At 43.2% G+C, this 17609-nt stretch overlaps 1 protein-coding gene across 1 annotated transcript; it reads left to right on the plus strand.

Moving 5' to 3' along the window:
* Positions 1 to 1264: 1264 nt before the first annotated feature.
* On the plus strand, positions 1265 to 17487 carry btaf1 (BTAF1 RNA polymerase II, B-TFIID transcription factor-associated). Its single transcript, XM_058064935.1, has 38 exons — positions 1265 to 1673; positions 2455 to 2578; positions 3330 to 3444; positions 3592 to 3735; positions 3861 to 4060; positions 4526 to 4659; positions 5412 to 5541; positions 5615 to 5683; positions 6473 to 6562; positions 6641 to 6736; positions 7081 to 7257; positions 7455 to 7595; positions 7730 to 7854; positions 7933 to 8053; positions 8195 to 8299; positions 8797 to 8946; positions 9325 to 9467; positions 9887 to 10061; positions 10158 to 10361; positions 10567 to 10987; positions 11165 to 11349; positions 11433 to 11586; positions 11710 to 11819; positions 12021 to 12222; positions 12338 to 12486; positions 12587 to 12739; positions 13311 to 13432; positions 13523 to 13690; positions 13802 to 13879; positions 13962 to 14091; positions 14183 to 14324; positions 15013 to 15143; positions 15287 to 15409; positions 15485 to 15637; positions 15718 to 15926; positions 15995 to 16154; positions 16228 to 16398; positions 16857 to 17487. The coding sequence occupies exons 1-38, from the start codon at positions 1660 to 1662 to the stop codon at positions 16998 to 17000; spliced, it is 5562 nt and encodes a 1853-aa protein (XP_057920918.1). The 5' UTR covers positions 1265 to 1659; the 3' UTR covers positions 17001 to 17487.
* The last annotated feature ends 122 nt before the right edge of the window (positions 17488 to 17609 follow it).

Raw genomic sequence — 17609 nt, forward strand, 5'->3', positions numbered from 1 at the left:
GAGTACTGGCACGATGCTGACCGCCGGTTACTGTTTCCAAGGTTCATTCATTTTCTACTTCTTATCCTCATGAGGGGGGGCTGGAGCCTATCCCAGTCTTGAGGCAAGAGGCGGGGTACACCCTGGACTGGTGGTCAGCCAATCACAGGGCACATATAGACAAACAACCATTCCCACCCATAGACAATTTGGAGGTGTACCCCACCTCTCGCCTGAATACAGCTGGGATAGGCTCCAGCACCCCCGCGACCCTCGTGAGGATAAGCAGTAGAAAATGGATGAATGACTGAATGAATCCTACTTAACAAAAATTCCCTTATCACGGTCTGGTCTGGAACCAATTAACCACAATAAACGTGGGGTTTCTTTGTTTCCACTTGTGTTCCAGCAGTTTGCACCATTTTTCACACCATTGTGTGTGTGTGTACACACACAAAGTTAGTCTTTGATTTGGATTAAAAAAAAAGATTGGCTGGGGTTCACTTTCATCTAAATAGGAACTGATAGGACTCCAAACTGCACTGCACTGTGCTTATTTTAGCGATTGCATAACCATGTTTCATAACCAAAATGCTATATTATGTGACACTGCCCACAACCTCTCAGATTTTCCTTCTACATTTGTGTTTGTGTTAGCACATCTGCCTCCCAGGTGCTTCTGGCTGCAAATATGTTTGTGTGGAGTTTGCATGTTCTCCTGGTGCTTGTGTGGGTTTTCTTTGCAGGATACACATGTCTTCCCACAGTCCGGAAACATACATGTCAGGTTCATTGGAAACTAGAAATGGTTTTATCTTGTGTCGTGATTGACGTTTTAATACAAAATGTCCTATTTAATTCACAGGTCAACAGTTGCAGAGGTGGGTTCAGCACCATGGTCAGCTCTACGCCCCATTTGCAATTTATTGAATTTAAACTAAAAATATCTAAATTCAAGCATTAAAAATAGAAAGGAAAACATCGGAACAGTTGTGAATATTTCAAATAATAACGTTTGGAAACAAAGCTGCATGTCCAAAAAACTGTGCAAACTACGTTTTTATTTGGTTCTTTGTGCACACACGAAAATACGTCAATTTGTTAACGTGGTCTCTTTTTTACATCGACGATATGAAATAATAGATTACGCTTCAAAGATTAAAAAAAAATAAACTGTTCCGTCACCATTTTTTTATTCGTTTCTCCCTTTTGACGTGCTTGTTGATTGGTTCCCTCTGATGTTTGTAGCCAATCAGCGGCCGCCTACTACAGAGGAAGGAATAAATGCAAGATGGCTCCTCATATAAAAACAGTCTACTCGGTCGCCCTCATACCGCAGCAAAATAAGTCTTTATACTTAATTAGATTGAAATGTTTATCCGCTAAGAGCTCCGAAGGGTAACGCGAGCTGTAGATTGATATGTTTACCGTACTTGGTAAAATTTCGTGCCAGAAGATAACACGGAGGCAAGGGAGACAAGTTTGAAGCCATGAATTGGCTGTGAACTCCGCGTCTTGGTTCGACTCACTTGGGGCGGTCAGTGGCACATCGGCTGGGCCTTTACCAGCTAAAGCTAGCTGCTAACTAGCTAATGACTTCGCGAACCACATTGGGAAAAACCGACGAGTTACTAGTTACATGTTGAATGCGGGACGTGAAGAGCGAAGCATCGGCTGAACATGGCTCTATCGAGGTAAGACCTAGCTTCGTGTGCTAATACGGAGGTTTTGTATGTTGGACTTTACTTAGCAGTTAGCCGGCTAGCTTACATGGAGATTATGTTGATTTGTGGAAAGAGCACATGAACTACACAAATCGGTAAGCGAACACAATATAACGTTCGGGTAAACCTTAAATCGATCGCCATTCTGCATATTTACTGGTCTATTTGCTAGCATATTCGCTAGTCACCATTTGACAGCACTTTTTTTAATCCTATGGTGGAGCAGCACCACTACTACTTATCGTATACTTAGCAATAGATGCAGAATAACTCAAGTGTGATGGCAGGACTTTGGGGTTAACAAACCCACTATACTGTATTAGGGTCTTTATTAATTATTACTCATCACCTGTTATTGGAAGTTACCACTATATCTCAATTTACTTGGATGTGTACAAGTAGTTTCAGCTTTTGTTTTTATTTCTCTTGTTGCCAGTGGTGCTCATTTGCATGACAAACTAGACCTCTGTGTGTGAGTTCCTAGATTTAGTTCTACGTAGGGTCAAAACCTCTAATCCTTCCACTGTATTAATAGGCTTCTTATGTAAAGCAATGGTAAACTTCTGATCAATAAGCAGATCCCCCAGACAAGACAACTAAGGTGAACACCTTAATCATGGTGTACTGTCAATCAGGTGTACCGGACCTGTAATTTGTATCGGAAATTATGGGAGATAAATACACATCAGTATGTTGCTTGCCCCGTTTCTTATGTGTCATTTATAATAATTAACTCATGCATTTTTTTCAGACTTGATCGGTTATTCATCCTACTTGACACTGGGACTACTCCGGTAACCAGGAAAGCTGCCGCCCAGCAACTTGGGGAAGTGGTTAAACTCCATCCGCATGAGCTCAATAGTCTTCTATCAAAGGTATACCGGGTTGCCTTACCCACACAGGGTTTAACGATGCTACCAACCGGTTAGCGCATTCATCAACTATGAAATGCAGCGTTTACTTTAATGTTCAACCACCTTTGATCTGGTCTTTTTCCCAAAGTTATTCAGGTAACTGTAACCTAAACAACAAATAGTTTACTAGCATCTTGTAATCTGCGGAATAGGATTTTTTGGAGGAATATTTGTGTTCTGTTTTTCTCAGTTGCATTTATAAGTTTGTTTTAAATAGTCAGTGACCCTCTGCTCCGGTCCGACTCCGGTAGGCACTGCAGCAAGCGTCCGTCCAGCTGCAGAAACGGTACTAGCGAGATCAGATATTCACGCTATAACTCGCCTTGTACACAGGAAGTTGTAAACAATACCTGTATTTGCATGCACAGCTGCAGTGTCTTGCATAGTGTTGATCAATATTGTTCAAATGCGAGCTATAATTTTTCAAAAGAAGTTAAACCGCAAACGTCTTCTTTCCGTTATGCCGCATGGCTGACAGAGCTGGAGCTGCACCGCACCGAGCAAGTGTGAGCCTACAACAGGGATTTCAATATTGTGTAATGCTTCTGGCTGAATCGGTGTGAGCCCGGGTTGATACGGGAGTCATAGAATAAGACGCAGTATCAGCCAAACCATGAACAAAAAAAAAAGTGGACAAAGTCCGGAAAATATGGTAATTGTTTTGCTCATCTGATATTTGAATTACCAATAGAAATATGATTTCTGTTCCAAGGTCTTGACTTATCTAAGGAGTCCCAACTGGGACACTCGTATTGCAGCAGGCCAAGCCGTAGAGGCCATTGTGAAAAATATTTCGGAGTGGAATCCAGCCCCAAGGCCTAAAGAAGGTGAGTGCCACATCATGCATATTCCACTGCAGTCATTCAAAGAAATGAGATTCTTGGTAACCAGAAGACCACTAATAAGAGGACCAAATATTTAGCTCTTACTGCAGAAATATAATTTTACTACAATGATTGTCCGTTTTGTTGCAGAGTTATCTGAAAATTCATCATCAGAGGATCCAACATGTGACAGACTGAGTTTTTACCACTTTGACATTTCCCGCCTACTCAAACATGGTGCATCTCTGCTGGGCTCTGCTGGGGCGGAGTTTGAATTACAGGATGACAAAATGGGTGAGCCTCATTTGGACAAAGTTGTGTCCACTTAACCTTCCAGTGTGTCAGGCTTTATGGCGAAATGTTGACGATCTATGTTATACATTAGACCAGTGTACTTTATTGGTTGACTTTATTCTCAGGTGAGATGGACCCCAAGGAACGTCTGGCTTGCCAGAGAAAGCTCCTTCAGAAGAAGTTGGGTCTTGACATAGGTGCAGCGATTGGCATGGACACGGAGGAGCTGTTTAATGATGAGGACCTAGACGATACGTGTCAACCCAGTGGGCCAAGACCTCACGGGAGCAAGATCACAGCAGGATCCAGCTCCCGAAATCATGTGGTGGGTTTCTCTTTCAACATCTTTGCTTGCCAGACTGGAGCATAGGCAGGCTCTACTGTCTCTTGATGTTCCTTCAACCTCACCTCAGGTGTTCCACATTGTCTCTGAGACCCATCACTGTGATGTTTCTGCATGCGTGCTTTAGTCACGTACTTACTGCCTTGACTTCCTGCTAATGCTCGCTTTATTCTAGTGACACATGTTTGAAAAAGTTATATTCATCAGGTTTAACTTTAGGCTGTTACTTGGTCCAAGATGATTTTTTTTATGGATCATGCCGTATTTGTCCCTTTTCTCATTCGTTTGAATGGCGCTTTAGTATGATTGCTAATATTCACTAGTCACTGTTGGATATAAAATATGTGTAAAGGCATTTAGTCTACAATGTTTGAGAACAGTGCATCATTAATTATGTTGTTGAAAAAGTGTGTATTTTGTCTGAAGTTATAATTTTAATCTTTTCAGCCCATTCAGGCTGCCGAATTGATCGACTCAGAATTCCGGCCAGGCATGAGCAATCGCCAGAAGAATAAGGCAAAGAGGCTTGCAAAGTTAGTTGCAAAACAAAGGTCTAGAGACATGGATACAAATGAAAAAAGGTGAGCTGGTGCGTTGCTTTTAGCTCTTAAATTTATTCATAGATGCAAACCGTGTTGTGACCTTTAAGGGACAGTTCAGATTTTTTTTTTTACATTAAATTGTATGACATCCGGGCGGCACGGCGGTCTAGTGGTTAGCGCGCAGACCTCACAGTTAGGAGACCAGGGTTCAGTTCCACCCTCGGCCATCTCTGTGTGGAGTTTGCATGTTCTCCCCGTGCATGCGTGGGTTTTCTCCGGGTTCTCCGGTTTCCTCCCACATTCCAAAAACATGCTAGGTTAATTGGCCACTCCAAATTGTCCATAGGTATGAATGTGAGTGTGAATGGTTATTTGTCTATATGTGCCCTGTGATTGGCTGGTGACCAGTCCAGGGTGTACCCCGCCTCTCGCCCATAGACAGCTGGGATAGGCTCCAGCATCCCCCGCGACCCTCGTGAGGAAAAAGCGGTAGAAAATGAATGAATGAATGACATCCCCATCAACAACGGTGACTTAACCCCCACTTCCTCCCCTGAGCCAGTGATGAGGAACACCTTCTGATTAGTTGGTGGGGCCCCTTAATTAAAGAGTTTGGCTTCTCAAAACGATATGTGATCTACAGGTGCATCGCAATAACGCTTCATGTCCAAACATCAGTTACCATAATGTTGCATTTAGGAAAAATACTGACTTAATGACTAAGTTGTAATTTACTAGCTCCATTAAATACTTTTGAGTTTTATTTTTTTTCCCTTTTAATTTCCTTTCAGTAATGATAGTTTTGAAGGTGAGCCTGAAGAGAAACGACGGAAAACCACCAGCGTTGTTGTTGACCAACCAGCATCCGAGCATAAAGTTCTAATCAACAAAGTTTCAAATAATTCCAGTCTACTAGAGGAGGTAATGAAACAAGTTGATCACATACCGGGACTTGTATGAATACTGTACTGACCTCTCACTGTTTTGTCTTAAGACACAAGAGTGGCCCCTGGAAAGCTTTTGTGAAGAGCTCTGCAACGACCTCTTTAATCCTTCTTGGGAGGTACAAAAAAGTCATTTGTGGCGTTTAACTTGTAACAATATTAGCAGCATGAATTGTTTCAACGTGGATGCATGTGGTGTCTGCATCCACAAACAATCACTGAATGTGCAAATCAGCTTAGGGTGGTGAACGCAAGATGGGATGTGAAAGTACAGTATGAGGTCTGTTCTTATGATAGTGATTTGATTCAAAGTCAAGTTTTTGTTTAATGGGGAACTGCACTTTTTGGGGAAATTTTGCCCATCATTCACAATCCTTATGTGGAACTATTTTTTTTACCTTTTCTGTGCATCATAACGCGAAAAAAGAAGTTAATTTCAGCTACCTTACAACATTGTTATTGTGATACGCCAAAAAAAAACCTAACAATGTTAATTGGTTTGATATACAAGCTGTGATCATCTTTTATGATCCATAAAAAAAAAACACGTACACTGATAACATGTCATAGTTGTATTTTGATGTCAAATAGGTGTATCCTAATGACAGAATTGTTAGCTAGCTCAATTTAACTTTTTTTTTGGTGCCGTTGTACTTAAATTACAGAGAGAACTGCTCCTCAGCCATGTCACACTACACCGTAGTACATGGTCAGCATATTGTTTACTTATTAGCAGACTGCTAAGGTGGTGTAGTTAAAGATTACATTTTTGAATTGTTGTTTTTAGTGCAGTTCCTTTAGATAATAAACTTATAACACACACTGCATGCTTGTGCTACTACTGACATTAACAGCGCTGAAATTGAATTGAATTTGACTGAACTTTAAGCACATGTTTTTGTTGCTAGATTCGTCATGGTGCAGGTACTGGTCTTAGAGAAATCCTCAAGTCCCATGGCGCTGGAGGTGGCAAACTAGTAGGAAGCACTGCACAGCAGGTATATCATATTCATCCATAATATTACTGTTTATCTGAAGTGTTCGGCACTGACTGTCTGGCTCTTTTGTGTGCAAAGATGTCTCAACAGCACAAGGAATGGATAGAAGACCTTGTCATCCGCTTGCTATGTGTCTTCGCTCTAGACCGTTTTGGGGATTTTGTATCAGATGAGGTTAGTCTTCAAAACACTGATTTGCCATCTAAATGATTTGCAGTTGTTTTTGAAATTTAAAAAAAAGTCAAATTTATAAGTTGCTTAGGCATCTATATGTAATTGCATATTAACATTGGTTAATTTCCGCTATCCTGTCTTTTATATATAAGACAGGATAGCGGAAGTTAACCAATGTTATTGTTTCTACATTTGGTAGAAACAAGCAATTACAGTGCTAGACATTCACAGCCAACCATCATCTAAAGGGAATAATGAAAGACTCGTATCTCTTGGACTCAGACACTGCTGCTTCTGCTGCAGCAAAGTCAAAACTCATGTTATTTCTGACCTTCCGTTACCAGGTAGTGGCACCTGTCCGGGAGACGTGTGCTCAAACACTCGGCGTGGCCCTTCGCTACATGACTGAGACTGGTGTTTCCATGACAGTAGATGTTCTGCTGAAGCTGCTGAAAGAAGACCAATGGGAGGTCCGTCACGGCGGCCTGCTAGGAATCAAATATGCTCTTGCTGTCCGACAGGTACCACCCACTCTGGTTGTCTCTTGAGCGTGCATGGTTTGATCTACATACGGGCATGAGTATAGATCACGCTGGTGGGCGAAGATGTACAGAAAAATGAAAAGCTTTTTTTGTAATCCTGTCCTAGTAGCATGCGTTATATGTGGATGAATCTGAAAATATTGTTTTATAGTAACAGAGCTGCACTTTTCTTTTAGGACCTGATCTCAGTTTTACTCCCACGCCTGCTTCCAGCCATCATTGTGGGCCTGCAGGACCTCGATGATGATGTCAGGGCCGTGGCAGCTGCAGCACTCATCCCCGTGGTGGAGGGCTTGGTACAGCTACTGCCAAATAAGGTCAGTTGGAGAATGAAGAGCAATTGCTGTTGCCTTAAAGAACATGTCCAAAGGGCATGTTTTTTACCCCCACCCACATTCTCATCATCAGTATTTCCTTTTAGGTAGTGTAATTGTGTGCGTATGCATTTCAGGTGCCATTCATCGTCAACACATTATGGGATGCTCTTTTGGATCTGGACGACCTCACTGCCTCCACCAACAGCATCATGACGCTGCTTTCGTCTTTGCTCACCTACCCACAGGTTCTGCAGTGCAGGTTAGTCTGATGGCAATCAAAGTAGAATCACAATTAATTAGCATATTCTCATATTCTCTTTTTTTTCCCCCCCTCTAGTATGCAGCAGTCATTAACGGTGCTGGTCCCCCGGGTTTGGCCCTTCTTGAGGCATACTATATCATCTGTTAGACGGGCAGCGCTGGAAACTTTATTCACACTACTATCTAAATCTGACCAGGTAATATTTGGATAAGGTCATCGAGATGTTGCACGTGGTGTAATAAACATTCAAAATATTGCTGCTTTTTTCTCTACCTATTAATATTGTCAGGCATTCATACTGTGATTTGTTTGTGATTTTGTTTTTTTTGTTTATCAGAAATGTGCAGTGTGGATCAACCCCATCCTACAAGATATGCTTCGGCACATTTTCCAGTCCTGCATCTTGGAAAGCAATGAGGAAATACTGGAACTTATCCAAAAGGTTTGTTGCGTGGGTCACAGTGCTGCTGTGTATGAGGCGTTGAGACATTACCGTATTGATCGGAATATCTATAAAACTTTTTTTTATAACCAACAGGCGGTTAGCTATGCGGCGCCTGCTCGTGCACGCATCCGTGGAGCACTAGGACACACACACGCGCATGCACACACACACAGAGGGCGAGAGTAGACCAAAGCAAAGAAGAGACTATAATAATGCTTACAAGTGAGCTCACTAGTTTTGAATTGCAAGCGGTCTTTGTCCACTCATTTGGTAGATTGTGAATACACTTATTAACAGATGATAGGTTGTGATAATGGTGACAATTGAAGCAATATCATTAGTTCTTCAAATGTATTTTTCAGTGGCTTTTTTGTTTGGCTACACTCAGCTTTATGTGTTGTCTTAGCCATCTTCTCTGACTACAATACCATTGTACTTGTACGCAACAATACCATTGTACTTGCACGCTACTATACCATTGTACTTGCATGCAGGTGTGGATGGAGCTCCTCACTCAAGCTCCCCAGCAGTATGTGGTAGCAGCCAGCTGTCCATGGATGGGTGCCTGGCTTTGTCTCATGATGCAAGCCTCGCACATTCCTATAGACCTCAACATGCTGCTCGAAGTGAAGTCGCGCTCCAAGGTAGTTCTTTACGTCTTATCAGACCAAAATGCAATGTGGCGTGACAAAAAAGCAAATACTTTCAGTAGAAAATGATGCAACATATTTACTGCTCATGTCTTAAATGGCTATTTATTTTACTATTGTGTCTACTTTTGTGGGTAATACCTGTAAACAGGTGTTATTTAATGTCTAGATGGCTGTAATAATGTACCCATATACTTAGAAGGCTGTAAACAGGTTTTCAATGTTCTTAAGTACAAAGATAATCCATTTCTAAATAAGGAATGGTTCATGTTGGTTCACGGACCATTTAATGGTTTTTGATTCTGTAAACATTTTGCAGACTGTTCAATTGGACTGAATGATGCCTTGACTCTTTTCATGCTGAATTAACAGGATAAAGCTGGTGCAAAGGCACGCCAAGGGACCAACCAGGTAAAGGAAACAGTCCAGGAGTATATAGCAGGGGCAGAGACTGTGACAGATGACCCGGTATCAAGGGACTACGTGGTGGTCCGCTCTCGCCTCATGGCAGCCAAGTAAGTTGGACTGGCAGATTTTTACTGCACAAATGTTTTACAGGTTGCGCCTGGGGACGCTCTGATCCGAGTTTATGCTGTTGAAATCGTTCGATACCAATCACATAGATGAAGTGTGACCGTTTTAACGTATTGAGGGCTACTTTTACAAAATGAAAATAGCCAAGAGCTACTCATTTTTGTAACATTTATTTTCATAGCTTATTTCACGCCAAACAAAGTCAACACGTTTTACTAGAATATTAACAGGATGCTGCTTTCCACAACTCCCATTTTGTATTTCTTTCCAGTCTTCTCAGATTAACTCAAAATGTGAATAAAAAGCAGGCTTGGCGGTACCTCACGTTATCTTAGGGGGCTCCTTTTTTAGATATTTAATATGTGGTGGTTTTCTGCTCTGCCCTATCTATTTCTTCCAGATTGCTGGGGTCTCTGTGTAGGTGTATCTGTGACCCTCAGCTCAATGCTGCATCTCAGGAGATCCGTCCAGCCGAGTCTTTAGGCCAGTTGCTGCTTTTTCACCTTAATTCAAAGTCTGCACTGCAACGAATAGCTGTAGCTCTCGTGCTCTGTGAGTGGGCTGCTCTTCAAAAGGTCAAACATTTGTTTTTACTTTCTTTTTGGACAAATGCCACCAGTATCATACATTAAAAAAAAATAAAATATAAATTTTCTATCTTCCCCGAACAGGATTGCCAGATTGTGTCGTCCACAGTGCAGCCTCGTTTGCTCGCCATTCTGTCAGAGCAGTTATATTACGATGAGATTGCCATCCCCTTCACACGCATGCAGAACGAGTGCAAGCAGCTCATCGCCTTTCTTTCCGAGGCTCACATCGACCTTCAAGATCGCCTCAATTGTAGTGTTTTCACCATCGATCAAGCCAATGAGCTGGTATGACCACCAACACACACTGAATGTACTGCTGGGATGTTAGGAAGGCACATCCACTCTGGTCTTCTGTACGTGCACCCCTGTTACTGACATACTTGCACTATTTGGCTAAATGGATAGATAAAATGTAAAAAATAGAAAACATGTACCAAGTTGAGCTATATAGCAATATGTAACAACTTGTGTTCTCCTGCTTCCTCCCTAGTTAACCACCATCTTCACAGAATCGACTGCAGGTTTGAATGCGAAGACAAAACAGTGGCAGGTATTGGACTGCAAACGACAGCAGGCACAAGCCACGGTGCTGGAGACCAGCAATGAATGGCAGCAGTTGCATCTCCGTGTCCACATGTTCGCCGCCTGCGCAGTCATCAACCTGCAAGTGCTTCCTGACAAACTCAACCCGCTGGTCCGACCTCTGATGGAGGCCATCAAGCGGGAGGAGAACACGCTCATTCAGGGTTTTGCTGCTTCTTTCGTTGCCAAGTTGTTGGAGCAGTGTGCTGGACGCTCTCCGTGTCCCAACCCCAAGATTATCAAAAACCTCTGTGCCTCAGTCTGTGCGGACTCCTCAGTGACCCCCTCATCTGCTTGTCCCGTCCCCCCCATGCAAGAAAATGCTAAAGGTAATGGAAGTTAAAATGTCAGTGAGGAGTACTTTTCGATACTACGTAATTTTCTACTGGTCATTCTAAATGACTGATGGGACCAAGCCAAATCAGTTGGGATGTGACCGGCACATGCATAAAAGTATTTTCTCTGGTTTATCTCTAACTGCTTTATTTTCTTTGTTTCAACATTAGGCAGTGTTTTGGAGAAGGATTGCCTGCATCACATGGTTAACAAAACTAGAGGCATCCTGACTCTTTATCGTCACCAAAGGGCAGCGTTTGCTATCACCAGTAAAAGGGGTCCAGTACCCAAATCCTCCAAGACACCTTCCACGGAACTTCCTCCAGGCAGCATCGTTGGTGTAGACAATGAAGAGGTATGAAAGAATGAGAGGACAAATCTTAGCTTCTGTTCATCTCAAGAAATAAAACAAGTTCTGCTTGTTTCTCCTGTTTGTAGAGAAAACCATATCTTATTCAAAGGAGAGGGGCAGAGTTTTCCCTAACAACCATTTCTAAGCACTTTGGTGCAGACCTCACCAGATCTCTTCCATACCTTTGGGAGAACACAGTTGGTCCATTGAGGACTGTAGTGAATGAAAAGTATGTCATTGGTAAGTAGATTTATACATTCAGATCATTTTAATATGACATTTTAAAGCATCACTGTTATTGTTGGTTTGTCTGTAATTTGCAGTGCAACAAAACAAAAAACAACCTTTGTTTCATTCTTGCAGATAGGCAGGCCCAGCTAGAGCGGGGCGATGCTGCAGCTCAAGAACTGGTAAACTCTCTGCAAGTGCTGGAAGTCATGGCTGGGGCCATGTCCCGTGAGCTCAAACCTCTGGTATGATTCAACCCCTGTTTCTGTTTTATTGTATTTGTGATGACCTCATCAGAAAACCAGTTCCAGTAAATGCACTGACAAGCCCTTTTTGTTTCCTTTGGGCCGTTAATTTTCAGGTTCCAAATTGTTAGGAAAAGAGGGCATCCTCCACTCTAATGCACTGAAAAGTATGTTTTTCTATGATTTTGTGTTTATTTGTAGCTGCTGGAGCATCTTCCTCATCTGTTTACCTGCCTACAGCATCCGTACACAGCAGTGCGACACATGGCAGCACGCTGTGTGGGCGTACTTGGTAAGATATCCATGCTGGAGACCATGGATGGTTTCCTGGAGTGTGTACTGCCGTGGTTAGCTGCGATTGATGACTGCACCAAACAGGAGGGAGCCATCGAGGCCTTGGCTTGTATCCATCACACAGTCATGTCTTGAGTGTTTGTGTTCAGGAAACGGTGCATTCAGACTAAAAAGAGTTCTTATTTATCTTTGTTTGAGATTATCCTTGACTGACGCACTTTTAGGTGTTATGGAACAGCTGGATGTGGATATCATACCCTATATTGTACTGCTGGTAGTGCCAGTCTTGGGGCGTATGAGTGATCCCAGTGACAGCGTCCGTTTCATGGCCACACAGTGCTTTGCTACACTCATCCGCCTGTTGCCCCTTGAGGTAGAAGAAGCACACACACGAGACGCTTGTAATCCAACATGCGCCGTCTCAGACTTCATCGTATGTTTATGGGACTGTTGAGCACATTTTTGGTTCTCAGGCAGGAATACCGGACCCCCCTGCCATGTCCGCCGACCTGATCCGTCAGAAGGCCAGAGAGCGACACTTCTTGGAGCAACTGCTAGATGGAAGAAAGCTGGAGAATTATAACATCCCCGTGCCCATCAAGGCAGAGCTGAGGAAGTACCAGCAGGTATGGGCGTCTTTTGTGCCTCTCAAGCATCTTGAATATGGTGTACTCTATATATTTATATAAAATATTCAACGTTATATTACATCAGTGGAGTCAGCCATGGCATGTCCAACATGAGAGCATGAAATGTTTTTTGGTTTTGTTCTTTGTCCTTCTTCCCCACTCTTTGCAACTTTAGAATAAGTTTTAATTTGATTGTTGTATTTAGTGTTTTTATTCCTGTATATTATGTCCATGTATGATTTTCCATGTATGAAATGCATTTATAATGTCGGAATTGAACAAGTTTGTAACTTTAGGACCACCTGTCCTTGCATTATGATCTGATAAGAAATAAGTTTTCTGCTATAAAGTACAGTCTGTTAAAGTAGCCCGTGCTTGTGCTGGTTCTTTTAGCCCCCCTGTCAAAGGTGGTCAACCTCTAGTGGACACAAACAGCCATCAAACACTCTGAGTAGTCATGAACTTTTGGACATATTTTGAACCACTAACCCAGAATCCCTTCCATATGCCACCAATAGGTCTTTCACACTAATGTCCCTGTGATTCTGCATTTGACCATTTGTTGTAGGACGGCGTGAACTGGTTGTCCTTTCTAAACAAGTACAAGCTGCATGGCATCTTGTGTGATGACATGGGCCTGGGAAAGACTCTGCAGTCAATCTGCATTTTAGCAGGAGATCACTACCTCAGGTACTCCCAAAGATCAAATGTTTTACTCCTCAAAAAATGTTTAGAATGATCGTTTGTTTGTCAGCTCACTGACTCTGTTGGCATTTTCAGGGCTCAGGAGTATGCCAAGACAAAGGCAGCAGACTGCAGCCCACTGCCCTCTCTGGTGGTGTGCCCGCCCACACTGACTGGTCACTGGGTGGATGAGGTGGGCAAGTTCTGTGCCAAAGAATACCTCAACCCGCTGCACTACACTGGGCCGCCTACAGAACGAATGCGGTAAGGCCGACTTTGTGAAGCAAGGGGGACTCGTGTCATAGTCAAAGTAGACACATAGGTTAGTAATATTAACAATATTAAACTCTTAATGGCCATTAATTTACCTTTCAGGTTGCAACATCAGGTGAAAAGGCACAATCTTGTAGTTGCGTCTTACGATGTTGTGAGAAACGACATTGACTTTTTTAAGTGAGTACCAGTAGGATTTCATCTTGTTCTTTTCTTTATCAGGTGTATTTTCTTTTAATATATGTGCTTTCCACTTTTGCAGAAATATAAAATTTAATTACTGCATCCTTGATGAAGGTCATATCATCAAAAATGGGAAAACGAAACTTTCCAAAGCCATTAAGCAAGTGGCTGCCAACTTCCGTGTCATCTTATCAGGAACTCCAATTCAGGTGAGGTCCTCCTTCAAATGTCTTTTATTTGTGATTGTTCATTTGTTTGTTTTTTTTAAATCAAGTCTTCCTGTCCTTATCTCATTCCCAGAATAACGTTCTGGAACTCTGGTCCCTCTTTGACTTCCTCATGCCGGGCTTCCTGGGAACAGAGCGTCAGTTTGCTGCACGTTACGGCAAACCTATTCTGGCCAGTCGTGACGCGAAAAGTTCCTCACGGGAACAGGAGGCCGGTATGAGACTTTTTTTTTTAATTCTCAGAATAAAGACAGTTTTACACAGGACCTTTTAAAAAAAATGTGGGTGCACCGCTCTGTGATGGCAGCACAGTGAATTTAATGGAGGAAGGGGGTAAATTCTGACAATACAGCTACTAAATCGGAGGAGTCGATTTCCTCATTGCCTGACCCATATGACACAAGCTCAAAGACTTATCACGATCCATCCGTCCATTTACTGTGCCGAATGTCTCCACTAGGGGTGCACAGAGGCCGGGTACACCCTGGACTGGTTGCCTGCCAATCGCAGGCCGCTTATCACAATCTTTTTTTTTCTAATTTTGTATCACAGCAAAATGATACTTAACTTAAATTTCTTAGATCCCCTTCACAAACTGAAAATTAGTATAAAATACTTGCCACTGAAGATCTACATCTTTCTGTGTACTAAATATCATGTTACAACATCTGTGGCTTATAGTTGCGGCCTATATTAGTGGGTGCCGCTTCCTCTTACATACGGGTGTGCTCTCGTCAAGAAATTTGGTAACAAACTTACACTTAGCATGCCAGTGGCTCAGCAACTCAGGCCCTCCCTCCATTGATCTGGACTGAGTCTTGTGGTAAAAATAATGTGAACGCCTCTGAAACGTGTCGCCCTGCTTTCCATACGTAAATGTGAACCCAGCTGCTTTCCATGCAGGTGTCCTGGCCATGGAGGCGCTGCATCGGCAGGTGCTGCCTTTTCTCTTGAGAAGAATGAAGGAGGACGTACTGCAGGACCTTCCTCCAAAAATAATTCAGGACTACTACTGCAATTTGAGTCCTCTGCAGGTAGCCCACAGGCACTTGATTGATCGTTGAGGTGTCCCATTTTGCACCAGTGCTCTCATGAGATGCATGACATTTGCAACCAGTTAGAGCGTTACTCCTGTTTGAATGTGCTTTACATGCTAACTGCTTTCCTAAACCTTCAGGTTCAGCTCTACGAGGACTTTGCCAAGTCTCGCGCCAAGGCCAGTGTGGATGACAGTATCTCGGTTGCCTCTGCAGAGGAGGAGGAAAAGCCCAAACTAAAGGCCACAGGTCACGTCTTCCAGGTACAATTTGCCGACCCAGCTAGTATTATTACGTCACATTCAATAGGTTTAACGCAGGTGTATACCTTCTGTCAGGCACTGCAGTACCTGCGAAAGCTATGCAACCACCCAAGCTTGGTGTTGACACCACAACATCCAGAGTACAAACGAATAGCTGAACAGCTTGCAGGCCAAAACTCCAATTTACGGGACATTCAGCACGCCCCCAAACTGTCTGCACTAAAACAGGTATAGTATGATTCAGGCACAGTTTTAATGAGCCTTTGACGACCCCAAATTGCACCTCACGCCGTCGTCTTCTCATCCAGTTGCTCCTGGACTGTGGTCTCGGTGGGGGAAGCTCCGAGGGCAGCACTGAGGTGGTGGTGGCCCAGCACCGGGTGCTCATTTTCTGTCAACTGAAGAGCATGCTGGATATCGTGGAGCATGACCTGCTCAAACCCAAAATGCCCAGCGTCACCTACCTGAGGCTGGATGGCAGCGTGCAGGCCGGCCTGCGCCACGCCATTGTCTCCAGGTGTGTACTGAATGTCGCTCCGCATCGTCGCCACACCATCTCGACTACCTCAAATGTTTGTGCACTAGGTTTAACAACGACCCCTCCATTGACGTGCTGCTGCTGACCACACATGTTGGTGGTCTCGGTCTCAACCTAACTGGCGCTGACACGGTGGTATTTGTGGAACATGACTGGAACCCCATGAGGGACCTGCAAGCCATGGACCGCGCGCATAGGATAGGCCAGGTACACTCTTTACTACGATTACGCTTGGTAGGGGTGGGGTCCTCACCTAAACGCACCTTTTTGTGTTGTGCAGAAACGCGTAGTCAACGTATACAGGCTCATCACTCGAGGCACCCTGGAGGAGAAGATCATGGGTCTGCAGAAGTTCAAGATGAACATCGCCAACACCATCATCAGCCAGGAGAACACCAGCCTGCAAAGCATGGGCACAGACCAGCTCCTCAACCTCTTCACACTCGACAAGGTGAGAAAACACGTCTGTTGATCCACCAATCGCTCTTTCATTACGGTTCTATTCATCAACGGCATCATAACAGCGGCGCCTTTTAGGGATCATTTTCTCTGTTTGAGAGAATTCAAACCTGCAATAAAAGCAAATGGTGACACCTATACTGACACCTAGTGACCTGTGTGGAGTACTACATATCAAAGCATCTTTGAATGAGTCTTCCGAATGCCTAATGTTTGTGTTTGAGTTCATTTAGCCCTTTTTTTTAGGCTTGACAATTTCTAATTTATGCGCTAGATAGCTGAAATATGCATATATTTTGGCAAATAGGCCATATTCAACAAGGGATGACTACATTTGATTTAAAGGACTCAATCTTTTCATTCTGATCAGTTTAAATATGTAATTTCTAATACATTTTATGGTGTCTTTTTTTCTGTTTACATTTCTGAACACTTGTATTGTTTTTGTAGGACGACAAAGGCGATAAAGGTGAGCACTCGACCCCCAGAAAGGCCTCCATGAAGTCTGTGCTGGACGGTCTGGGAGAACTGTGGGACCAGCAACAGTACGACACGGAGTACAACCTGGACAGCTTCATGCACTCCCTGCAGTGACATGACCTCACGCCGCATCGCATCTGCTGGTCAGAATCCGACAAAACCTGCTGGAACCTCTTCAAATGCATTCATAGGACGCAGCGCCCGTATTAGTACTCCTCCATTACTTTCTATCTCTTGTCCTCCAGAGTATAACAGAATAGGAAACTTTGTCACTGCAGTTCTATCACAACCTTAAGTTCTAGAAGTACATTTATCATACACCTCAAGTTTCATTTTGGCAAACAAGAGTTGATTCATCGGGCCAAACACTGCCATTTGTACAGTCACGACTCCCATCCACCAGATGGCGCTACCTTTTAGTTGTGTCACATGACCCTTGAAGGCACTGCACCCGATGCAGCATTACTTCAGACTTTCTGAAGCTTGTCACAAGTATTTTAAAAGAATGGATATGTACATATTTCTGTAATAGCTGCTTTTTGTTTATGAAAGTGGAATTGTAATAAATTCTACGTACCTTTTTGAGCTACATGTGGCAGCCCTGAGTGTTTTGTACATCTTAACAAAACCATTTCATTTCCTTACATATGTTTTAAATCCTTTAATAGTGGTAGACTTGGCCGTACAACCAAATGTCACACAAAAAGGAAGGCGTGTCACAGC

The sequence above is a fragment of the Doryrhamphus excisus genome, chromosome 2, assembly GCF_030265055.1.
Source record: "Doryrhamphus excisus isolate RoL2022-K1 chromosome 2, RoL_Dexc_1.0, whole genome shotgun sequence".
NCBI lineage: Eukaryota > Metazoa > Chordata > Actinopteri > Syngnathiformes > Syngnathidae > Doryrhamphus > Doryrhamphus excisus.

Bases quoted from the DNA above. Each gene is read 5' to 3' on its own strand.
- btaf1 (XM_058064935.1), top strand. The intron at 3,445-3,591 runs GTGAGTGCCACA...GTTTTGTTGCAG, and splicing joins AGCCCCAAGGCCTAAAGAAG to AGTTATCTGAAAATTCATCA. The intron at 13,880-13,961 runs GTGAGTACCAGT...CCACTTTTGCAG, and splicing joins AACGACATTGACTTTTTTAA to AAATATAAAATTTAATTACT.